A 25,491-nucleotide genomic window follows, 5' to 3' on the forward strand; every position below is an offset into this window, starting at 1 on the left:
AAAGCATTAGTTTACATCACAAGTTTTTTATTTGTATTATAAATTGTAAACTGCTTTGTGTTTCTGTGGGAAAAGTGGAGTGTAAATCTTCTAAATAAATGAAAGGTTAAATATGTTCTCTGGTCCAAGGTGTGGTTGAGGAGGCTTTTTCAGTTGAATCCTTTTTGGCAAGACTTTCTAATTGTATTGTTTCTCCTAAGGGGGAGAGCAAGGATTTGCTCTTTATTCTGACAGCAAAATATAATGCCTGCATCCTTGAATACAAACAGAGTGGGGAGAGCATTGACATTATCACCCGAGCCCATGGCAACGTGCAGGTAAGCGGGGAGATTGGCTTAGGACTGCTTAACATTGTTGTGTATTTTGTGTAGTCCATGTTCAACCTAAGGAACGATGCCGTTCAGGTAACCATTCTTGTTGTGCTACATCTAACAATCTGCTGGGTAGATAACTGAACAGGCCATCTCCTCAGCACTTTTCCGTTGGGGTTTGAATCTTGGTCTTCTTCTACCGATTTACTGTTACAGTGTATTTTCTTTCGATGACTGTCATGTGCTTGTAGCTCTGCTTGTTTACACCACCACTTGTATAATGTTCATATTTATTTGACTCTTTTTACTCATCCAGCTTTTCATGCTGTCCAAAATCAAACATACATTTTTCTGTCTGATCCCAACAGTCATTATGAACCTGCACTCTATGACCGAATTCTGTCCTGCAGAAAGCTGATATTTGCACAGTGATTAGTATGTGCAGGAGGGGAAATAGGGGTAGGGCTGTTACCTTCATTCCGTGCTTGTGGACTTTTTGAAGGTATCTGGTTGGCCACTCATTGGAGCTGGAGAAGGGGGCCAGGGATCATGCCAACACTTGTGTTGTGCTTCTGAGGCTGTATGAACTCCTTTTCAACTGCTGGGAGAACTGGGGCTTGTTTTGTCATGCTCTGATACGGAGGCATTTGGAGCAGCTTAGACACACACCACAACTTTATTTTTTGCAGTCTTCAGATAAGGACTAGACCAAGTGAAAAATGAATATAAGATTTTAGCTGCAGTTCATTCATTTTCAGCTTTTTATTCTTGTTATAAAAAAGCATGCTTATACATTCCACTGCGGCACCCATAACCTAGGTTTAAGGTGTCATTTAGCTTCTAGCTTTCATATCTAAGTTTCTAACACTGGAAGCCTTCATTGGCCTCCTCAAATCTATTTCAAATCGATATGAGAAAGGGGGCTTAGCGAAAATTGCCTCCTACTGGGTCAAAGATGCCTCTGCTGGGTCAACAAGCCATCTGTGAATGGAAAGACAGCACAGAAGTACAGCCCAGTATTTCTTTACAGCATGAGGACAATCTTTATGAGGAGCTGTCATACAGCAGAAGATTCTGCTTGTGTTAAAGGGCAAAGAGCAGACTGGTACTTTTTTCAAATACAGCTAATACAGGGGTAACACAATACAGAATTGGAAAGTATGGACTGAGCATGCACAAACTTACTATATAAAGCATCTAGTTTAACAATGAAAGGCAGAACCCATCATTCATTTGTCACATATTTAAACTGGCAATATTTGTTTGACACTGATTATAAGGCACAGGAATACCAACAGAGAAAATATTAGTGCTAGTAGAAACAGGGTACAGTGTATGTTGTAGGAAAAACTTTTTCAAACTTGAAGTAGAAGAAATTACTAGCTAGTGAACAAAAGCCAATTTGATAGATTTCAGAGGGCTCCATCCTGCATATTTCACTCAAACTGCAACATCAGACATGAAGCTTGCTGAAATGGTTTTCCCTGTTTTCTTCTAGGATCGTATTGGTCGTCCCTCGGAGACAGGTATAATTGGTATAATTGACCCAGAGTGCAGGATGATAGGACTGCGACTCTATGATGGCCTCTTCAAGGTCATTCCTCTGGAACGGGAAAATAAGGAATTAAAGGCGTTTAACATACGATTGGAGGAGCTGCAGGTCATTGATGTCAAGTTCCTGTATGGGTGCCAGCCTCCAACCATCTGTTTCGTTTACCAGGTACCAATATTGGGTCTGTGTGTTATAATGGAAATTGCTGGCAGAGCAAGTGGTGGCCAGTAGTCTCGGAACACTTTTTGATTCAGGGCTATTGCTAATGTCTAGGTTTTTGTATCTGTCAAAGCACACTTGTAAAAAGCAAAACATTTTGTCTGTGTTTATGATATTTCACAGTTTTTATTTATTTGTAGACTGCAAAACTTGTCCCTTTTTATATCGGTATTCTGTTTTCTGCATTACATCATATGATATCATCATCTGTTTTCTGCATTACGTCGTATGATATCAACTGAATGGCCTGCTTATGTGACAATCCTGCTTTAAAAGCTTTTAATCATGATACTTCTTTTTCCTGTATCAAGTTGGCTTGCTTTATTGTTGTTCAGGCACTTTCTATTCATCTGGGGGTAGGGAGAGCCATCTGTGAGACATAACTCCCATCATATGGGTTATTCATAAAATAGCAAGATCTGACAGTATTAATATTTCCAGCTTAGTATAATAATGTTGCTGCCCTATTTCCCAATGAACCATGCATTCTTGTGTAATGGTTGTTAGGCAACATGTCTGCCAACAAACTGTTTAATATAGCGTAGCCAATGTTTTTCACAGTAATGAGAGGCATGTGTTTTAGCTCTTCATTCTCGTATAAGGGATTTAAAATTGTTTACAAAAGTGGGATGGGAATTTTTTTAGGGCTGTGTATGGCTCCCCTCATCTGATTTGTCTTATCTGGTGCTTCCAGCTAGCCCTGATCCAGCCCCCAAAACAAACTGGGAGCCTTTACAGGTTTTAATTTAAGATCGGCTGCTCCTCTTCTTCCCCTTTCCATGTTGAGTTACAGTTTAAAATCCTGATAAAACTTTTAGATGGTGTGTGTGTGAGAGAGAGAGGAAACCCTTGCAAGCTGCACCTCCTGCTCTCCTCATGTTGGCCCAATAAAATATCAGCACATATTTTTCTCGCCTTATTGGTGTAGGTAAGAATCCTTCCCTGTACCCATTCTTGGCTTCAGAGTGTATGTGCCACATAATATTAGAGCTTGGTTTGCTAGCATGCCAACTGAAAATGCTTATTCATTGTAGTGAAGTTGGAGCAGAGTTATTTTATTTTTACTTCCACTTGAGATGCCACTGTTTGGTAGACAAAATGTCATATCCTTGTTTAGTTCAGAATAATGACCAGCTCCAGGTTCCATATTCCTTGTCACAAATCTGGATTTTTCAAAACTGTTAGCCAGGAGTGGGTGGGGTGAAATGGATGCTTTTCAGTAAACACAATTTCAAAGATCCCTTGGACAGGTAGAACTGGTTGTGTGGATCCAAGCCACTGCACTTTTTTTTTTTAAAGTGTTCTTATTATAGAACATAGGCATAAAATCATAGAGTTGGAAGGGACCCCAAGGATCATCTAGTCCAACCCACTGCAATGCAGAGATCCCAACACACAGTCCCTCATCCAATTTGAAACCATACTGGACCCTGTTTAGCTTTGCAAATGTGCTAGCAGTTTTATTGCTGCACCACTAGGACAATGCAGATCACACCAGTGATAGAAAACACACTTAATCCTTTTCATCAATACCTATATAGAAATGGAAGGTTTTGGTTGAAATAATGAGAACTCAGTTTTGGACCTCCAGACTATGTCCTCCTCAAATTTGCTCCTAAGGGTTGGGGGAACCCTCTGGAACAGATTTATTTGTGCCATTCATGACAATACCTGTTGTTTCCATCTCTAGGATCCCCAGGGCCGGCATGTCAAGACATATGAAGTGTCTTTACGTGAGAAGGAGTTTAACAAGGGACCCTGGAAACAGGAGAATGTGGAGGCTGAAGCCTCCATGGTGATTGCAGGTCAGTTCATCTACATAAAATATCTTTATCTGTAGACGCTTAAAAATAAGCTTGCAGTTTCCTGCGTATAGAAAAAGCAGCATTTTTTTCTTATTTCAGAAGTCAACTGTGTATACTTCTCAAGAATATTCCCTGTATCTTCTCCTGCAGTCATCTTGTAGCATCTGCTTCCCATTCTCCTGGTGGGATTCATGTTGCAGTAGAGCGTCTTACTTTCCTACTCACTAATTCTCCATATTTGTTACCTTTTGTGCCCATTACTTCTTGCAGTAGTTAGCCATATATCTCTGTCCTAGTAGGATCTTGTTTCAGCCCTGGTAAATTATCTCTAGCCACTGCTCAGACTTAATGATTTCAGCTGCCTAGAGGTTTAAAAAAATAGCAGTTGCTTCTTGTATAGCAACCATCAGGTACAATATAATGGGGAAGCTCTGTGAACCAGAGCTTCCAATTTTCTTGATTATGCTGTAGCATCTTTATAGTTCAGCCCAAATGAAATTGCATAAATCCTGCAATTCATTGAAGTGGCTTATAAGAGCATCGTGTTCTCCCCTCTTGTACAGCTTTGCAAATGATGACATATGGAGCATTAGTCACTGCATTGCTTCTCCTTTCCAAATCTGGCTCCATGACACTGTAATGGCTTTGCTTCTCTCTCTCTCTCTCTCTCTCTCTCTCTCTCTCTCTCTCTCTTTCCCTCTTCTCTCTGGGGAACCGGGTTCGCGTCTCCACTCCTCCACATGCAGTGGCTGGGTGACCTTGGGCTAGTCACACTTCTTTGAAGTCTCTCAGCCCCACTGAGAGAGAATGTTAGCCGCTTTGAGACTCCTTCGGGTAGTGATAAAGCGGGATATCAAATCCAAACTACTACTATTCTTCTTCTTCTCCTTCTCCTTCTTCTTCTTCTTCTTCTTCTTCTTCTTCTTCTTCTCTCTCTCTCTCTCTCTCTTTCTCTCCCTCTCCTGCTCCCCTCTCTGTCTGTGCTTTAAAAAATGTTTTTAATGGTTTTCAGATTTGCTTCTCATTTAACAAGAAGTCCAAAAGCAACTAGGCTTTTGAGGCTACAAGAGGGAAGAGAAAATGAGCCGTGTGTGGCTGCATCAGCACTACCCAGTATACTTACAGGGCAAACCTGTAAATTGTAACACATGGCTTGTTTTCCTTGTAGACATAACGTAGTGGCACATTCTGGTGGGTGTGTTAACACAGCATGGTGGAGCATGGAATCCCTATAGCTCCTGAATATTTCAGGTGCTTGCTTGTTTTAGGATTTGAATGTCTTTACGATTCTATCTCTCTATGGCTTTCTGAGAGAGAAACAGAGGAGTGGGTTAGAAAGAAAAACTTGAGACTTAGAAACTATGTTTGGTTGTTTACCAGAGTACATAAAGACTCAAACTGCATCCAGTGTCTTGAGGATGATATTCAGATTTACCAATGCTTAGGAACATACCTCTGAGTGCAAAGATCTGAAGAAAACCACATGCCCTAGGATATTGTGGGTGGAATTTGTGCATGTGCACTGGTCCACCCCCCAGTTTACCCCTTTGTTTGATCAGGCAACTTCCTAGACAAAGCTACAGAGTCAACTGGATGGGCAAGTTGATAAGTGTCTTAAGGCTAGTTCAGGATATACTGTATTTTTCTGTGTATAATACTATATTTCCCCCCTATTTTATCAAGTTTAAATTTGGGGGGTCATCTTATAGACAGTGCATATGGGGGATTAGAGGCCTGCAAAGAATATGTAAACTTAATTAATTTTCTTGCCAGCCTATATTTAATGTGGTGTAATAAGGCTGTCCAAAAGTGAATTCAGTTGCAAGATGAAAAACTCATTGTGAAATAACAGCTGCACTTGTTGCTGCTAATAGATATCACTAACATTATGCAACCAGATATATGTTTAGCATGTTGACTTCCTTAAATTCCTCTCTTGGTTTGTTACTTCTCTCTTAGTCCTTGGTGTATGTCTTCACTCTACTTACAAACTGCTTTGTTCCCTTGAAAAGGTGGCTGTCTTTCTGTGGTCAACAGGAGATTCTGTGTGTATCAAACTGCAGTTAGGTGAGAATACAATTAAGTGCACAAAAAGCAGAGATGGGAGGATCCCATACAGAATAAGAAGAAAGGGGAAAGGGAGATCTTTTATTTATTTATTTATTTATTTACTTACTTACTTACTTACTTACTAGAATCTCTTTTCTTGCTGAATATTCCTTTTTTCTGTTTGTGATGCTTAAAAAGAAAATAAAAAATCACGTGCCTGTTCCAAACACATTCCTTACAGTGCCTGAGCCATTTGGAGGGGCTATAATCATTGGACAAGAATCCATCACCTACCACAACGGTGATAAATATTTGGCTATAGCCCCACCCATCATCAAGGTGAGTACATGTTTCTCTTTGAAATATATTTTGTTTAAAGCTGGTAGTACCATCCACTATGTGTGTGAATGTGGTATGGTTTACTATATTGGCTACCTCAAAATTGGATGGGGGGATATTTTTATGAACCTACCTGTGTTGAAAACCTTCTTTCCCATGATTTCTGAGGTTTGCTATAGAAAGGTACAAGTATTTGCCTATCCTGAATGCTTTGCTTGCCCTCTGAGAGCAAACTGATTCAGTGATCAGCCCATAAAGCACTGCTGTTAATCAAATCAGTTCTCTTTGACTTCTGTGATATGGGCATGTAGCTAGATAGTATGTGATGTTGTCACAATCAGTATGTGATTCCTGATTAAGGAAAGTAGAGGCATTTCCTAACTAAGCAGTAGATAGGGGAATGAATGACAGTGAAGATTTTTGAAAAGGGGAAATATTTCCCTTCCCTTCCAACAAAGCACAATTTTCCACACAGAAATGAAAACAGGTGAATTGGCACAGTCTAGATTGTGTAGTTTTAAAGCAACTTTACAGAACCTTGAAGGGGCAGCATGTGCGAGACTCATCAGGTGGTATCTCTGTTGACCTCATCACAGCAACATATGGTAAACGCAACGGTCAATAAGTAAAATGTAATGGCCTATCAGTCAAGATTGCTAAAACTAAAGTCTCTCTACCAATAATAGCTGTGGCAACACAAGAAGGATAAGACCAGGATATTTTATGTTAAGCGATTCTTTTAGATTTTTCACTTTCTTTAAAGCTTCCCAAATGCTTTAGATGCCATTTTTAGGAGGGAAATCAAAGTATTCAAAGAGCAGTTCAGTGTAAATGCAATCTTGGTTCTCTGAAGAGTTCTAAATAATGCCTCTTTTGTGAAACAGCAAAGTACAATCGTATGTCACAACCGTGTGGATCCAAATGGGTCTCGTTACCTTCTGGGGGACATGGAAGGCCGCCTCTTCATGCTACTACTGGAGAAGGAGGAGCAGATGGATGGTGGCATCAGTCTCAAGGACTTGCGTGTGGAGCTTCTTGGAGAGGTAGTTCTTATTCCTTCCTCCCATTTCTGGGGCATTTGGTATGAAACAAATTGGCAAAGCCATTTGGGCAGTTAAAGTGAAGGTGGAGAAAGAATCCCTAGCAAAGATTGACAGCTTGAATCTTTCTCCAAACACTAACTTTCAGTGCTGTCTCATAAAGCATTTGCACTCAGCTTGCCCTAAGAAACCCAAGCAGTGCTGTGTTCAGGTGTTACCTAAAGAATTGTCTTAGAGAATCAATAAATGTAGGATTTCCCTCAGTTGTGACTCTCTGTCTCTGTGAGAGGATTTGTCTTAGATCTAATTGTGCTTTCATTTCTTTGTTTTATTTTATTTATTATAACATTTGTATCCTAGTCCTAGTCATCTCACAAAAATCCAGTGAGGTAGATTAGGCCAAGTAAAGAGTCCATGCTTTTCCAAGGCTGTTCACCGAGTTATATGGTCACGAGAATTTGAATCTTGGTTTCCTCTAGAAGACCTCCAGGTTCTGTCTGCAGCACCACACTAGCTTGTTTCAGAACCTGAAGACTGGCAATTCTCTTCATTTGTTGTAAAATATAAGCAGATTAACAAAGTACTTTTAAAGTTGTATTCCACCTTGAGGGCCCCTTGGGGCAGAACAATAATTTTAAAATACTTTTAATAAATAGTAATTAACTGCGTAAATAAATGTTTTAAAAAGACTTACTTTTTCTGTATTTTATTCTCAACTAGACATCCATTGCTGAATGCCTGACTTATTTAGATAATGGCGTTGTGTTTGTTGGCTCTCGGCTTGGGGACTCCCAACTTGTGAAGGTAAAATGTAGCCCTCAGTGAACCTGTGAATTTTTCACCTGTAAATAGTTGCTCAGCTATATTCTACCAGATGTAATTTTAAATGCTATGGGCGGGTGACCACTGAATTTATTTCCATCATCTCTTGGAGCTCTGTGTAGTATTTTTGGCGGGCTCTGTTCTATTTTTGTTTCCTTGAGAAATTTAATCTTATTTTCATTCCTAGCTCAACGTAGACAGTAATGAGCAAGGATCATATGTTGTCGCCATGGAAACCTTCACCAATCTTGGCCCCATTGTGGACATGTGTGTGGTAGATCTTGAAAGGCAAGGCCAAGGGCAGGTAAATTTTGGTTCTTCCTTCCCTATGAAATGTCTGACCTCACTAGGAGCGGTGTTTTGTGTACTTTAAAAAATAATGCTGCATTTTAATCTCATCTTTCCTCTTAAGTTATTCAGAGGAATAACTGAGGTCCTCCCTCATTTTATCCCCAGAACAACCCTGTATGGTGGGTTAGGCTGATAAACATGACCTAGCCCATGATCATCCAGTGGCTAAACAGAACTTTGAACAAGGGTCTGATATGCTATCCTTACGTTGCATGATTTTAGAGGAAACTTTTCCTTTTATTTTCTGTCCTTTGTAAAGGCCTTTGGCTATATACAATAAAAATGGACTTGACCATGACATGCTATCCAATGGGCATCACAGTGTGCTCATACACCTACTGAGACCCCATGCCCTTCCCAGTTTTTAATTTAAAAAGAATTTTTTTGAGGGGGGGTCCCTTTGCAGGCAAAGGTTGCCTCCTTTTTTGCCTCTTTTTGTTTTTGTTTTAAAGGATCTAGGGGTTTTGGTATGTTTTTTGTATGGTGGTGGTAGGTGAGGAATTTCTGACCATCGCCAGATTTACTTCTGTGAATAGGTGTCTTGTGTGCACATGGCAGTTTCTTAGGTTTCCAAATGTGACCCAGGGCACTGTCTAGTTAATCTGATGATAGATTGAAAATTGTTGCTCCTCTCCAGCCATGAATGTGCTAAAGTAGAGAGACAATTTCTGAGAACTTTAACTTAGCCCCCTAAGTAGTGGGTCCATTCTGGAAATATATTTTATTTCCTACAGAGGCTGTAATATATTGTCTCCCTTCAGAGGTTTGCTTAAATGCCTCTGGTAGATTGTAGGAAAAGCTTCCTTATCTTCAAGAACTGAATTGGATTAAATGCAATGTCACCCATTTAATATGGCCATTATTAATGTCAGAGTGTTTTAATGGCTGTTCTCTGCTTTCCCCAGCTGGTTACTTGCTCTGGTGCTTTTAAGGAGGGCTCTCTGAGGATCATCCGGAATGGAATTGGGATTCATGAACATGCCAGCATTGATCTCCCAGGGATTAAAGGTGTGTCATCATGATATAAATTAATAATTTGTGGCACGCTCTGAAGTGAGGATAATGCATATTGCTCAAAGTGTTTTGAGCAATATGCCAATGTTGTCACATAGGAAATTTTGTGAATGAGCTTTTCACGCTAAATAAAAGCAAACACATGATTCTAGCCCTCATGGGTGTCCAGAAAAGATTAGAAAATGGTGGGCAAGTGGTTAGTGAAGACTTACACAGCAGGTTTTGGGTAGATACGATTGTATATTTCAATGCTTTTCTGTTCCTTCTTTCAAGTTGCCTTTCTTTACTCTTCTTTCTTTACCTTCTGTATCATGTTCTTTACCTTTGTTCTGTATTCGAGGCTAAAATCTTAGACTGGGAGAAGATTACATAATGGTTTGTATAATTTATTCTAGTCTAGAACTGAGAATAGTTGGCACAGGGTAAACACTGTATGGTGCTTTAGAAGTAGTGAGGCAGGAGAATGTGCCGGCTTCTGAGTTACAAGATCCCTTGGTCTTTTGTGTTCTCTTGGTAAAATATCTTTTTATGTCTCTGCACTGCAGGATTGTGGCCTCTGAGGTCAGACTCACACCGTGAAACTGATAATACCTTAGTGCTGTCTTTTGTGGGTCAAACCAGGTAGGAGAAATGCTGATGTTTTGTAGGGCTGAAAGTGGAGTTGAAAATTTGTATGTCTTTGCTGATAATTTTGACCAGGTCTTCCTACGTTTTGCAGGGTTTTGATGCTGAATGGGGAGGAAGTAGAGGAGACCGAATTGACAGGATTTGTGGATGATCAGCAGACCTTTTTCTGTGGCAATGTAGCCCATCAGCAGCTAATCCAGGTAACAAGCAAGCGTTTCTTGAAGATAAAACCTTTAAAGTGGGAGTGGCTAACTTCTCACCCTCTGATTGTTGCTGGACTACAGTTCACATTATCTCTATCCATTGGCCATGCTGGCTGGGCTGAAGGGACCGGAAGGGCAACAAGTTAGCCACCACTGCTTTTAAAGTATGCATCCTATCAGGAGTGAAATATCAGGACTGTGATGCATGGACAGAGGCCTAAAAACAACTCTCCTTTGAGTCAGGAAGAAATACCTATTTTTGTTTCTTTCTTTAGATAACATCTGCTTCAGTACGGCTTGTCACTCAGGAGCCCAAAGCCCTTGCAAGTGAATGGAAAGAGCCAAATGGGAAGAACATCAGTGTGGCTTCCTGTAACAGCAGTCAAGTGGTGGTGGCTGTGGGGAGAGTGTTGTACTATCTAGAGATCCACCCCCAGGAACTCAAGCAGATAAGGTGCATGTGAACTGCAGCTGGGACATTTTGTGCTGACTCTCTTAGACTCACTGTAATACTGACATGTTTCCTCCTTGTCAGCTGCACAGAGATGGAGCATGAAGTGGCCTGCCTGGACATCACTCCCCTGGGAGACACCAGTGGCATGTCCCCTCTGTGCGCTATTGGCCTTTGGACTGACATCTCAGCCCGTATTCTTAAGCTGCCCTCGTTTGACCTCTTACACAAGGAGATGTTGGGAGGAGGTATGAGCGGCTTGTGTGTTTTCTATATTGGGAAAGGCAAATACTGCTAAGGGCGATCTGAACGAACTCTGTTCCACTTTCTGCAGAGATCATCCCACGCTCCATTCTGATGACCACTTTTGAGAATAGCCATTACCTGCTTTGTGCCCTGGGAGATGGGGCTCTCTTCTACTTTGGACTGAACATTGAGACAGGTGAGGTTTTAGGCTCCTCCTCCTCAAACTTTCTTTCTCTGTAACAGTCATTTTGAGGGCCAACTTAGATATGACATCCAGAGATTCGTGATGATGTAGGTTGCCATTGTTATTGAAGGTGACAGCTGCTGCCAAACAGTTCAACCATTTCCCTTTACACCATTTGCTTCATTTCAATTATGTACATTAAATCATCCCCAAAATGGTGCATGCCCCACAGAGCATGCAAATACTAATACACTATGTGTATGTTGGCCCCAATGGGGGAAAGAGTTTAAACAAGGAAAGCAGCATGCAGGGAAAGGGTTAACACACACACAACACCCTGACTCTTACCCAGATCCCCTTCTCTCCCACACACTTTTATCTTAAAACAAACACAGCGGGTGTCTAATTGCAGATGTTCTGTTCCTAGAATCTGGTTTGGCCTTGAGAATAGAACATTTGGGAGATTCTCCCCCAAAAGACTGCAATCTACTCAGGATATCTATACTGAGAGACTGTTGCCTGCTTCTTCTGGGCAGCTGTTTTAAGGGAAACTTTATGCTTTCTGTCTGGAATGGATTTCTCTGGAAAGTGAAAAGACACAGTGGTCTTGATACTTTTTAGCCGAGTGAGAGAATTTAGTGGCTTAATCTGCATGTGGTGGACAAACAGCAGTGACACTCCTGCTAGTTTATTTCCCCCCTTGCTTTCTCTTGGTAGGTAACCCCTCCTGCTATACTTTCCCACAACAGGTTTGCTGAGTGATCGTAAGAAAGTGACACTGGGAACCCAGCCCACTGTTTTAAGGACCTTTCGCTCCCTCTCCACCACCAATGTGTTTGCCTGCTCTGACCGCCCGACTGTGATATACAGCAGCAACCACAAACTGGTCTTCTCCAATGTCAATCTTAAGGAGGTGAACTACATGTGCCCTCTCAACTCAGATGGGTACCCTGACAGGTGGGTGTGCTCTGTTTCTCCTCTTTAAGAAGCCTATTTTCCACAGAGCATCAACGCTGCCTCCCTGCTCAGCCCTACTTGATATGTGGACACGGCAGTTCCCTTCTGGCTGTTTCAGAGCGAGTATATGGTAGCAATGAACACTGGCAATACTCAATCTTCTGGGTCTGCCTGCTTAGACGTTATAGAGATCACAAAGCTAGCTTTTTGGCTTTCAAAATCCAGTATTGAAACAATAGCAAAATAGCAAAGCAGTCTTCTAAATGATGAGCAAAAAGTAATCCTTTACATCAGGGTTATTCACTTGAGTGTGAAGGAGATGGCTTTTTGATTTCCTGTTCCTTCTCTTCTCCTTTAAACTTCTGATAGGTTCCCCTGCTTTTAAATGAACTGCCTCTGATTCCTCCCACAGCCAGTTTAAAATCTTCAGAAAGCAATTGGAAATTATGCAGTTATTGGGGGGCGCCGTGGATGGATTCTTGTTTTGTTTGTTACGTTATGTATTCATATCCCCCCCCCCGCTCATCAGAGGGACCTTAGTTCACCCCATATTGGAATAAATCACCTGCGTTTTCATGGTATATTTCAGTCCCAACATCTAACTGTATGTTACCTGAAATCATTATTCATCCTATAATACCACTGACTGATTCTGGTGTTTTTTAAATCTTTCATTGTATTCATTCAAGTTGATAAGTAACCAGGATAAGTAGAGTGCCTGGTAAGCTACTCCTTAGTGCTTTGCATCATTTATTTTGAAGTGGGGCTGATAGTTCATAAACTAATTTCCTTCAGGAGTGGGGAGAATACAGTGATGAGGTAGAACAGGCACGAGGTTGGTGTTTATGCCTCAGCATTGTGTGTGCATATGTTCTCTTTTACTGTGGCTTTCCAAAGGAAGTTTCGGAAGCTAAAAAGACAGGTTGATGGGGAATACTGTTGGGAGAAGAGAAGAAACAAACTTGGTGTCAATACCACAGTCACTCTGCCTTTTCACAATCAACCCCCCTATAACAGGTTTATCTATCATGGGGAACTGGTGGCCCTTCAGGTTTTGTTTGATTCATTGATACCAGCTAGCATAACCAGTGGTCAGGGGTGATGGAAGTTGAAGTCCCATAGGTTCCGCATCCCTAGTCTACGTTATCAATGCAAGGATTGTATTCCACTCCCTGCACAACTTTCCTTCCCCTGCCTCTTACTATCCACATGCTTTATTTGTTCCTGATGTCTGTGTAGGAAGTCCTTGGTAAAGCAAGAAATCTCATTTAACACATATTACTTCTTTTGCTATGATACTTATCTTTTTAACTTACTGCAAGTCTTGGTAGGATAAATACCAGCACTGATGCATTTCTTAAACTGTGGGTTATTTTATTGCTTTAGTTAGCTATGTGGATAGGAACCCTAGATTCAAGAGGCCCTATGTATAGTGGTGGAAGAACAATTTTTTAAATTTAAAGTGAAATGCCTTATATGTCCTTATTTTGCAGCCTGGCTTTAGCCAACAATAGCACTTTGACCATTGGCACCATTGATGAAATTCAGAAGTTGCACATCCGTACTGTTCCCCTTTATGAGTCACCCAGGTGAGCAAAGCGAGAAAAGGGTACCTCCAGGGGCTCTAATAGAGAGGTTTTAGGGGTGGGATAGAGTGATATCATTTCTGTCTGCATTCCTGTGACAATGTAGAAAGCAGCATAGGTAGGAGTGTATTAGTAGCTGTAGCTTTGTTTATTCTTGCCTTACCTATGTGTCCCTTTTTGTCATGCAGGAAGATCTGTTATCAGGAAGTATCTCAGTGTTTTGGCGTACTCTCCAGTCGCATTGAAGTTCAGGATGCCAGTGGAGGCACCACTGCACTGAGACCCAGTGCAAGCACCCAGGTGAAAGGAACCTCCTTGCAGATACCTCTCTGCAATATGCCATGCAAGCAGCTGGCATTGGTATCATGATTTCTTGCAGCTACATCAGAGGGAATTTATTTTGCTTAGCATTCTGATCATTCCTGCTTTTGTGAGATTGAGTGCTTTTAGCAGGCTAGTCTTGTCCTTTCACAATAGTATAATTTGAGTGGATAGTTGTGTGTGGCTTTTGAATTCAATGTCTCTGTTTTATGCTAGGAACAAATATTTTGGGCTGCCCAACACATTGAGGCACCTTCAGTTATTCAAACTTTGTCTCCTAGTTTTCTAGTGTCAAAATGTCCTGGGGATCTGCTCATAACTTTACTTAAGTTTCTCTTTTTTATGAACAGATCCCCAGGGGATTTTGACCCTTCGTCTAGGCGAATTTCCAAGTGCCTCTTCAGTAAACAGGAAACCTGGCAATACAGATCTGCTACTTAATTCTCCCTGACCCTTTCCATTGCCTTCTTCCCCTCCAATCCATATATGGTCCTATTCTTCATATGCTTGGTGTATCTTGATCTCTGATGTATGTTCATGGTCAGAAGGAAAGGATATGCTTGCTTCATTCATTGGGGTTAGGTTATTTCCGTTTCCATGGCCTCCAGAAGTAGTTTGAAAGAATTATTCTTCCCTTCATGTTTCAGGCCCTCTCCAGCAGTGTGAGTTCCAGCAAGTTGTTCTCTAGCAGCACAGCCCCACATGAGACCTCCTTTGGTGAAGAGGTAGAGGTGCACAACCTACTCATCATAGATCAGCATACATTTGAAGGTAATCCTCCTCTGCTACTAATTTCCCTTATGAGAAGTCTGCTTTTTGAGAGGCATTTAATCATGTGAAACTGGGACTGGGAAGGGTAACTTGGAAGCACATGCTGGCATGAGAATGTGCTGAACAGACATTTTTTTCCGTTTCATAGTTACCTATGTCTAACTAGATGCTCCAGCTGAGCTTTCATTTTTTCACTTTTTTGTCTTCAGTTCTTCATGCTCACCAGTTTCTGCAGAATGAGTATGCACTAAGCCTCGTCTCCTGCAAGCTGGGCAAAGACCCCAACACATATTTTATTGTGGGCACAGCTATGGTGTATCCTGATGAGGCCGAACCGAAGCAGGGGCGTATTGTGGTGTTCCACTATTCTGATGGTAAGAGTTGGAGGTTTGAATCACATTTTCACATTCCCCAAGGGACTTCATGAGCTTGATTGTGATCTCTGCTTCTGCATACTTTTTAAGGCCCTCTGGATATTGCTGTTTTTGCTTGCAGAATTGTCTCTTGCTTATGAGAGGTTTTAGCTTCCAGGGTCTTCTATTGTAAAAGTCTTGCACACAGTTTTCAATGTTATAAGAACTGCCTTAATTGCTTCAAGTGGGGAAAAATAAGCATATCAGGGAAACCATTTTTTAAAATCACAGTTTCTTGCAATGACATGAATTCATTGCAACTTGTTGCCATTTTTGAGCAGCTTCTTGACCTATCTTGTCTCTCCTAATCATCAATAGGGAATACTTTAGGGAGATTGCATGGGTAAGTTTAATGTGGTGTTGAGAATCATTTTGAGCGACACGTGTACAAATAAAGTGACAATAGTTATATGCTAACTGTGCCACAGAAGGATTTCTTTTTCATCGGAGAAATGAAAGCTGTTGATGAAATTACTGTGAAGTTGTTATGTTGCACGAAAAAGACAAACAACATATTAAAATCATGAATCTGAAGAAAATGTCAAGCACTGTTGTTGATCCTTAGTGACATGCTATTTTAGTGTTGCAAGAGTGGGATAGAGCATTCAGAGAGGCAGAGAAATAGCAATCACTATAGCAGTTCCCATCCCAACAAACACCAATGCCATACAGGGCTAGGCCTCTTCCCACTTCAGAGACCTCATGTTTCTTATATAGAAAGAACTTGGTATAAGCAATGGAGGAGGCTGCATCTTGTGGCACAGACCTTCCTAATCTCACCACTAAACTGTGCCTATAGTGAAACATTAAGCACATGCATGCATGCAGCGCTTCCAAGGCCAGTCTATCATAGAACTGTAGAGTTGGAAGGGACCCTGAGGGTCATCTAATCCAACCCCCTGCAATGCAGGAATAGGCAGCTGTCCCATACGGGGATCTAACTTGTAACTTGGTGTTATCAGTACCATAATAATGCTCTGGCTATAGCTAAGTCTAGCTCCTCATTGAGATGTGGGCAGCACATGCCCTTTTTAAGTACTGTTGTATTGATGTGTATCCTAGGTAAATTGCAGAGCCTGGCTGAGAAAGAAGTGAAAGGAGCTGTTTATTCCATGGTGGAATTCAATGGAAAACTCTTAGCTAGCATAAACAGCACGGTAAGGCTTCCAAGAGCTTTCGCATCCATGTCTTTCAGGGCTGGGGTTATTTGAGCAGGAGTGCACCTGACCCTGTTGTGATGTCCCTGGCTCTGTCTCAGCTGTGACATACACCTTTCTGTTCTGCCAGGTGCGGCTATATGAGTGGACAGCAGAGAAGGAGCTTCGCACCGAATGCAATCATTACAACAACATCATGGCCCTCTATGTGAAGACGAAGGGAGACTTCATCTTAGTTGGAGATCTAATGCGCTCTGTCCTTTTGCTTGCCTATAAGCCCATGGAAGGGAACTTTGAAGAGGTATTGATTATGGTTGTTACCTTATTGAGTACAGCAGTCAAGAGGCCCTCATAAAGAGCTTCAAAAAAGAAAATAACATTTGACAGGAACAGGGGCAGCTTTTCATGACTTTTGGCCACGGTGTTCTCACGACAGCGCGTTAAAGGGAGGAGTTTTGAACTTGACTTGTCAAGCCTACTTGACCAAGGCTGGCCTTATCACTGAGTAGTGTAAGATGTCTGCCTCAGGCTGCAGATGTTTGGATTTCAGTCTTTAAAGGCAACTAAATTGTCAATTCAGTGTGTGCTTATTATTGGAAGGGAGGCATCATATGGACTTCCCACCTCAGGAGCCAAGTATATTGGGCTGACTGGCCCTCTTCATTTCACCCCATATTCAAGGCAGTTTGGAGTTCAGTATTGGCCACATTTGTGGAATGAATAAATATTTGTCTAAAGATGATTAACAGTAGCTTAGAATTTTCTGCCTGAGGCAGAGATTGGAACCACATACTTACATGCATGTATAAATGCATACATATTCTGCTGAGGCTGGTTTCTTCCACACAAAGTCTTTCTTGTGCTGCATTCCACTATCTTTGTCCTGCCTCTCACCCCATTATTATTAGTTGTCCTTTGGGGTACAAAAGATCCTATAGCTACAGTGCAGTTTTGATTGTGCTAGGAATATAATGAATTTCAACAGCAAATGACTTATCCTTCCCTTTTAGATCGCTCGTGACTTTAATCCAAACTGGATGAGTGCTGTGGAAATTTTGGACGATGACAACTTCTTAGGGGCAGAGAATGCATTTAACTTGTTTGTGTGCCAGAAAGACAGGTGAGATGCCTCCCCAAAAGGATGGATTGAAGCAGCATGCATGTGGCAACTACACCTGGGAATTGAGATGTGGTGGTTGCCCTGTCATTTCTCCTAGCTGATTTTCTGTGTTGCAGTGCTGCCACAACTGATGAGGAGCGCCAGCATCTGCAGGAGTTTGGGCTGTTCCACCTGGGGGAGTTTGTCAATGTCTTCTGTCATGGGTCTCTGGTCATGCAGAATCTGGGTGAAACATCCACACCAACACAGGGCTCAGTCCTTTTTGGCACAGTCAATGGAATGATTGGTAAGGTTAGAGCCAGCCAGGGACCTTCTATCTCTCCATGTAGTAATGAAAAATGTCCCATTCACTGTTTGCTGATATGGAATATGGGGATGGGGTGGGCTACTGCTAACTTGGAGTTTTAGTAAAAGGAATTGAAGTAATAGAGACCTTGGGTGAAGAATATACATGCACGTCCTGCTATCTGAACACAATGCTTTCCCAGGAAATTGTTCATTTGCATAACAAGCTGATGATTTCCATTATTTCCTATTGGAACATTTATAATCTGTGATTTGTCTGCTCCCCCTCCCTCCCTGGTTTATGTCTCAAACTGCTGTAGCCAAAAAGCACAAGACAAACAAAGGAAAAACTGCTGCCTGTCTGATCTCTCCTGCTCCCTGAATTGTCCAATCTTCCTCCCTCCCTCCCTCCCTCCCTCCCTCCCTTGTAGTTCAGCTTTTAAATTAGGCAGCATCCTCAAAGTCCTTAGGTGGAGATTGAAATGATAACTCTTGAATACAGTTTAAAAATATCGTTTTAACAGTTGTCCTTCTCCATAGGACTGGTGACTTCGCTGTCAGAAAGCTGGTATAATCTCCTGCTGGATGTGCAGAACCGACTTAACAAAGTCATTAAGAGTGTAGGAAAGATCGAACACTCCTTATATCCTTTCTTTGTCTCACCATTGTCCTATTCATTGTGCAAAATGCTTAATACTATGTCATAAATTCCACGCATATTGAACTAGAGCAGATTCCAACGTATGGTTAGCAGAGTAAAAGAACTTAAACACGCTGCAGGATTCCCCCCAAAAATAGACTAGAGGCAATTAATCTTTCATCCAGCAGAGCTTTACTGCTACTGAAGGTAAATGAGCATAATGGTCACAAATCCAATACATTCAGGATTGGCCTTGTCCAGAAGAAATCCAGTTGCAGCTGACTTGACTTAAACTTACAATAACTTACAGTAAGACTAAACCTTAACACTAAGTATGCTATATGCAGAGCATCACACCAGAAGGAAAGAGAGATAGAAAAGAGTGAAACCCAGGCGCCTAGTGGCCTCATTATATAGTCGGTATGTCCTTGACAGAAAGAGATAACAGAACCAGTTTAAGCCAGCTGTACTCAGCTTCTCTGAATAACCGAAAAATCATGAACCTTCTGCTTGTTTCTTTCACACAGAGAAGCTTCCAGAACCCTCTTGAATTAATTAGAATAGGAAAAGATCTCTACACACCAGATCAGTACTTTCTGTACCAAGAAATGCAAACTGACATACTAGACGCAGTACAAGGATATTTTTAAAAGGCTGGTCCCTGCCTACAGACTTTACAACACATAGCAATAAATGAAAGAATGGGGAGGGGAGGAAGGGAAGGAGCATGAATGTAATCTGAACCCCAAATGACCAACACGGTTATAAGAATGGAAGAGGAGAAAGGACTTAAAAGAGATGTGTGTCGAAGAGAGAGATCTAAAAATCTTTCTAAGGAAGATGAACAAAGTGAACATCACATGACAGGGCAGTCCGAGCATAGATAGCAACCAGAGTTAAAGATGAGGAATGACAAAAAGGAAGCCTTAACTAAGAGAGGAGTGGGGTGCAATGAATAAGATAATAATAATAATAATAATAAATTTTATTTATATCTCGCCCTCCCCAGCCGAAGCCGGGCTCAGGGCGGCTAACAACAATACATATAGAAAGACATTATGTATTTTTAAAGGTAGGGTTACAATTTTTTCTTGATTTTACTGACTTTTTGTATACTGCTTTGAGGTTTTTTTGTTTTTTACAATCAAGCAGTGTATAAACTTTATGAAATAAATAAGATGGTAGCTGCAGAAAGCTTTCTGCAGACCACAGTGATCGATTGGGTGTTTAAGCAGTGATACAATCTTTTAGGTGTCCCAATTAATTATAGGAAGGTCAGTCAATGTTACACTGCACCACTTTTGTCATGTGTTTACTCATGCCATTTTTGTTCGTGAAGAGCATGAGAATCTGTAAGAGTTTGTTCTTTTAAGGGTGGTGTTGCCAAATGGTTTGTTTCCTTGATTCATGACTGTACCTGGAGATCATTTCATACAGAACGCAAGACAGAGCCAGCTACAGGATTTATTGATGGAGACTTAATTGAAAGCTTTTTGGACATCAGCCGACCCAAGATGCAAGAAGTTGTGGCTAATCTACAGGTAGGATGGGAAAACTAATCACCTGTTAGAAGTTCTTGGGACAGCCTTTCTCATTGTTGAGAGGCCATAATGCTGTGCTCACTAGCGTGGGAGCAAATACCATTAAACTTGGCGAGTCTTCGTTGTTTTTGTTAGCGTACAAAGCATTGCCCCAATAAGAAACTAAGAAGCGGTATACACCTTCACTGTTGTTCCACAGGTGGTTTCTGACGCCTCTTTTTATTTCAGATTGATGATGGCAGCGGAATGAAGAGGGAAGCCACAGTGGATGACCTGATCAAGATTGTGGAAGAGCTCACCCGTATCCACTAGCTGGATGAGGAGATACTTCGCAGCTCCTTCCTCCGTGCTAGCGTATGGAGTCTTTCCCACCTGCCGCTGGGGTCCCCTAGCCAGTTGCCCTGTAACACTTTAGAGGCAGTAGCAACGCGCCTGGGTGAAAGTGGGGAATCTCTCTGAACTGAAGCCATCTCGCTAAGGGACTTGTGGATGCAATGTTGGCTGTTGATGACATAAGGTTCTGCTTGGATTCACCAACCCAGTACTGGTCTCAGCCAGTTGTTCCCATTGAGTAATGGCTAGCAGTTGGCAAAGGTGCGCCCCCTACCTAGACGCTTCCCACAGCTCATTCACCGTTGTCTTTTAGTATCTTTTTTGGATTTTTCTTTTTGTTGTTCCTTGTGTTTTGAAGTGGGAGTCTTTTTTTCCTCTTCATCTATTTGGATGGTGTATGGCTAGATGGCTGTGTCTGGTGTCGGGGAGATGGGAGTTGTGCCTGTCTGGGTAGGGAACTCAAGTGGGTCGAAGGCTGCTCTTCCCCTGGGCCTTTCTGCTCATTCAGGGAGAAGGGGCTGGAAAACAAAAAAATAAAATAAAAAATTCTGTTGTTGGTTTTGGAATTTTACCAAATAAAAGTAGTCCAAGAGGAAAAGTTTGGCTGTCATAATCTCCCCCACTCTACTGCAGTATCTCTGTCAGGCCAGGAGGAGAAAATCTTACATTTCACACGCTTGTAACACATTGCATTGCACACAAGAGCACGGAAGGTCTGGCAAGCTGTCCTTGAGCATTTTACACAGAAAGGTGGAATGTTGTTTTTTTAATTTATTTTTTATTCCATTTCAGCAAGGGTACCTGAGCTATAGATATACAGTGGTACCTCAGGTTAAGTACTTAATTCGTTCTGGAGGTCTGTTCTTAACCTGAAACTGTTCTTAACCTGAAGCACCACTTTAGCTAATGGGGCCTCCCGCTGCCGCCGCCGAAGCACGATTTCTGTTCTCATCCTGAAGCAAAGTTCTTAACCTGAAGCACTACTTCTGGGTTAGCGGAGTCTGTAACCTGAAGTGTATGTAACCCAGGGTACCACTGTAGAGGTAGTTACCTGACCAGACTCTTGCCAGTTTCCTTAAGAAATCCCTTTATTTAGCTGTGTTTCCAAGTGATGCCCACTGCAGTCTTGGATGGCTGATACAGCAAGGTCTCATATGCAGACAGACTTCGTGTTTGCGGTCAACCTCAGGTGGAAGACATCATTCATTATATGTTAGCCTGCCATTATATAGAGACCCAAGATACTGCTTTCTGAAACCTTTATTCACACAAGCAAGCAGGAATACTCTGGCAGAAACCGTTTGGTTTCTTTTGAGTGACAGTAATAGTTTTACAACACAGTGTGGCCCTCTATGCACTGGCTGCAAAAAAGAATCTGGAAAAATGAGCTAGATAAAATTTCTATGAATTGTTGTGATTTGTAGTATTAAGGGTACACAACACAAAGACAAAACAAAATACAACACAAAAATGGCAGCCTAACAGTGTTTAACATTAAGGTTAAGCTGAGGAAATTACAGAAATTTCTAGTATACGTAAATTGAATGTAACATTTTTATTCCCATACTGCAAGAAAGCTGCTTTCAATGAATTAGCACCTATGAATTTGATAAGATCTAAACTGCAGTTGGGTGTCTGGAGGGCCACCTGGTGTTGGCAAATTTATTTTATCAAGCCTCCATAAACTACAATTCTGCATTTATTTTTCCTGCAACACCAAATTCCAGACTTTGTTTCACCAGTTCTCAGACATGGGAGGAGAGCTCTCTCCACTTTGGCAACCGCTAAAAGGAATAGGAGTTAGGGTTTGTTTGGGGGGGGGCATCTGCAGTCGATCCTCTGAAAACGGAATACTGTAATTAATATACAAATAATTAAAATAAAATATAAATGACCATGGGAAGAGGCAAATGCACAGGGGCAAATGTCATTACCATCTCCTTAGCTATCGGGTCTCTGCCTTGCTCAGCTTCAGCTATGTTGTCTCCCACTCTTGAAGACCTCATTATTTTTCCCCTACACACAAAGCTAAGCACAGAGCAGGGGGAACCCTGCTGTCTAGTGGGTTTGCAGCTCTACCAAAGGATTCTGTGCACTTGTCTTAGGGTACTGTATACTGGAGGAGGGGTGTGTTGTCTTGCATTTGCAGGTGGTGAAATGATGTACACTTCCCTGTAATGCCCAGCTGAGGGCAGCATGTTTCTTAAACGTCTCACAGCCTATAAATGGAACAGTTCCCATCACCTGCGATAGCAGGAAGCCATGCCCTGTACAAATTCTTGTGCACTTGATGATTGTGGCCTCTGGCTTCCCATCGCTTCTAAAGAGATGCAAAGACACTGTTGCTGACAGTCTGGCAGACATTTAGCCTCATTATTTATGTTTCATTGTACAATTCTGTTACTAAGATGAGGTGCTAAATCTTCTGGTGCCAAAGGTTGCAAGCTTCCCGTAAAACAGCGTATCCTTCAAAAGGTTTTCCCTTGGCGCAGGGTGCTTGGAAACGTTTCTTGTATAAGAGATACTGGCCATGTAACCTTACACAGAGCTGTAAACCTTCCTGTGTAGCGAATGGCCAAGTTGTTTTATAGTAAGAGTGTTCACAGAGAGCCTGGCTGCACTCCCAGAAGGAATGATTAAGAGATCTGAAACTTCAGTGTTGTTAAGACTATTACGGTCTATTTCCAGCAGTTCTCTTGGTTTGGCCTGGAATAAACTAACAGCATCTCATAGCTTTAACCAGGATGGCTACTTTCTCTTTGCAAGATCTCTGTTCATGTGCACAAACATGCTCACAAGTGAATAAGTTCATGGGTGTTCTCAGATTAGCAAGACAGCTAGGCATACCTCTTGATTCTCCTTACAGTGCTTTCCTTCATCTTTCATGCTTCTGAGATTTACTTTTGAAATGGTAGAGTTGGGGGGTGGGAACTGCTCCTGACGAAATGGGGCCATGGTACCACCACCAGGCTAGTATCTAAAAACTTTTATATTAGAGGAGAATTGCCGCCAAGCCAACACACATTAAGATGGCTGTTTGCTTTAATGTAGGGAAGCAGTCATACACATGGTTCCATATCTGCATTCTCCTCATCCCTCCTGCCATTGAATATATAGATCAGCTCCTCATCAGCAAGATCCTTGCATGTCCTTTTTCTATGTATGGAGTTGCAAAGTATTGCTCCTACCTAACAGGACCAATCGCCGAAGAATTGATGCTTTTGAATTATGGTGCTGGAGGAGACTCTTGAGAGTCCCATGGACTGCAAGAAGATCAAACCTCTCCATTCTGAAGGAAATCAGCCCTGAGTGCTCACTGGAAGGACAGATCGTGAAGCTGAGGCTCCAATACTTTGGCCACCTCATGAGAAGAGAGGACTCCCTGGAAAAGACCCTGATGTTGGGAAAGATGGAGGGCACAAGGAGAAGGGGACGACAGAGAATGAGATGGTTGGATGGTGTTCTTGAAGCTACTAGCATGAGTTTGATCAAACTGCGGGAGGCAGTGGAGGACAGAAGTGCCTGGCGTGCTCTGGTCCATGGGGTCACGAAGAGTCGGACACGACTAAACGACTAAACAACAACAACAACAACAGGACCAAATATAGCAATAGTTTTTGGCTTGTAGGTGGCATCCAATAACAGCTAAACAGAGCCTCCGTATAGTATACCTCTGAATACTAGCTGCCACTTTGGACAAAACTGGGAGGCAGGGGCTGTTGCTTTCATGCCTTGCTTTGGTGGCTTCATGGAAGCATCTGGCAGGACACAGCTGGAAAGAGACTAGGCGGACCCTTGGCTTCAACCAGCAGGGATCTTTGTGTGTTTTCTTGCTATCATTGTTCATTCCCTTCTTGAAACCAAGTTACCTGCCTCTCCAGGTACAAAAAGTGCTTGAAGCTGGTGTGCGAGGGGAGAAATAATCTCAGAGCTGTGCAGCCTGGGCTGCTTTTCAGTCAAAATGTAGCCCAATTGCAGCGGTGGCAGCTTTCTGAAGAGGAGATTTCCCTCTCTTTGTTTCCCTTTGGGAGGAACAATGTGACTTGGCAGGATCCACGATGACCAGTGTGGTCAAAGTATAAAGGAAGGGACACTGTTTCTCTGTCTAAAGGGCAAGTGTGATTCAGAAAAACAAGGAGGCAATTGCTCGCCACTTCAAAGCTTCAGTCCTTTTTGGCAGTCATAGGAGGCTTCTTTATACCGAGTCAGATCATTGGTCCATCTAGCTTAGTATTGTCCACTTGGACTGACTGCAGATCTCTTGGGTTTCAGAGAGCCTTACCTGGAGATGCTGATTTTGAACCTGGAATCTTCTACATCCAAAGCAGATGCTCTACCCCTGAGCTATGGGCCTGTCCTATTTCCTAGACCAGCTGTAGGGCATTAGATTGGTGAAGACTGCTTTAAAGCAGAGCCTTCCTTTAATGGGGCATTGCTGGAGAAAGGGACAAGCAACCTTACTACTCGCTGCCACTGTTTGAAAAATAAAAGGATTATGCAAGTTCAATGGCACAAGAGCACTCGGATGCTAATAATGGCTATGCACACATTCCCATTTACTCTGCATCCAGTGTGCTCTCACCATTGGTTTGGGAAGCAGTGTACAAAAGACATTAGCCACAGTCTGCTCTTTCTCCTTTCTTTTCTACGTAATTACATTTTTGTGTGTCCCCATCGCACCTACCGCAAACCAGCTTCAATCCAACTTGTGGGAAAAGAAAAGGACCTTGCTGTGTTTTAAGTCAGTAATGTGTACAAAGCCTATGTAGGAAACATAAAAATAGAAAGTTTGCAAGTCCACAAAATTGCGTGGCCATGATGGATGGAAATAGAGTTGCTCATTACCCACAGTGCCACAGTGTTACCAGGGACACTTGTTCAATCACGCAACACGAGGCATTTGCAAATCACAGGTGAGCTGCCAGCAGGGAGGAAAATCATGCTTGCCCTACGATGTTATTAGAATGCTTGGGGAAATGTGATAGTTCAACAAGTCTAGATTCTGTGTAGCAGCTGTGCAATTACTGAGTCAACACCATGAAAAACACCCATATTGTGACCAGCTCTCTTGCCACGCTAAGTGATCGCTGCTCTATGCATTTGGAATGTGGGTTGACCCAAGTCCCACCCTTGTTTATGGTGAGAAGCTGCCTA

General features: G+C 42.1%; 1 protein-coding gene across 1 annotated transcript in view; it reads left to right on the plus strand.

Annotated features, from left to right (window-relative positions):
- The window catches only part of DDB1 (damage specific DNA binding protein 1), a 22,362-nt gene extending 1,427 nt beyond the window's left edge, over positions 1-20,935 (plus strand). Inside the window, exons 3-27 of the mRNA XM_082220835.1 lie at positions 201-317; positions 1,810-2,031; positions 3,773-3,887; positions 6,178-6,275; positions 7,160-7,318; positions 8,036-8,119; positions 8,325-8,441; positions 9,394-9,496; positions 10,048-10,123; positions 10,221-10,329; positions 10,608-10,786; positions 10,868-11,031; positions 11,118-11,225; positions 11,963-12,170; positions 13,664-13,759; positions 13,945-14,056; positions 14,725-14,848; positions 15,058-15,222; positions 16,324-16,418; positions 16,549-16,719; positions 17,429-17,538; positions 17,655-17,824; positions 18,364-18,466; positions 19,881-20,004; positions 20,233-20,935. Coding sequence (XP_082076961.1) covers positions 201-317; positions 1,810-2,031; positions 3,773-3,887; positions 6,178-6,275; positions 7,160-7,318; positions 8,036-8,119; positions 8,325-8,441; positions 9,394-9,496; positions 10,048-10,123; positions 10,221-10,329; positions 10,608-10,786; positions 10,868-11,031; positions 11,118-11,225; positions 11,963-12,170; positions 13,664-13,759; positions 13,945-14,056; positions 14,725-14,848; positions 15,058-15,222; positions 16,324-16,418; positions 16,549-16,719; positions 17,429-17,538; positions 17,655-17,824; positions 18,364-18,466; positions 19,881-20,004; positions 20,233-20,316 — 3,213 coding nt within the window. The 3' untranslated portion in view covers positions 20,317-20,935. The remainder of the gene's footprint in view (positions 1-200; positions 318-1,809; positions 2,032-3,772; positions 3,888-6,177; positions 6,276-7,159; positions 7,319-8,035; positions 8,120-8,324; positions 8,442-9,393; positions 9,497-10,047; positions 10,124-10,220; positions 10,330-10,607; positions 10,787-10,867; positions 11,032-11,117; positions 11,226-11,962; positions 12,171-13,663; positions 13,760-13,944; positions 14,057-14,724; positions 14,849-15,057; positions 15,223-16,323; positions 16,419-16,548; positions 16,720-17,428; positions 17,539-17,654; positions 17,825-18,363; positions 18,467-19,880; positions 20,005-20,232) is intronic.
- The last annotated feature ends 4,556 nt before the right edge of the window (positions 20,936-25,491 follow it).

This window comes from Podarcis vaucheri (genome assembly GCF_965113315.1).
Source record: "Podarcis vaucheri genome assembly, chromosome: 1".
NCBI lineage: Eukaryota > Metazoa > Chordata > Lepidosauria > Squamata > Lacertidae > Podarcis > Podarcis vaucheri.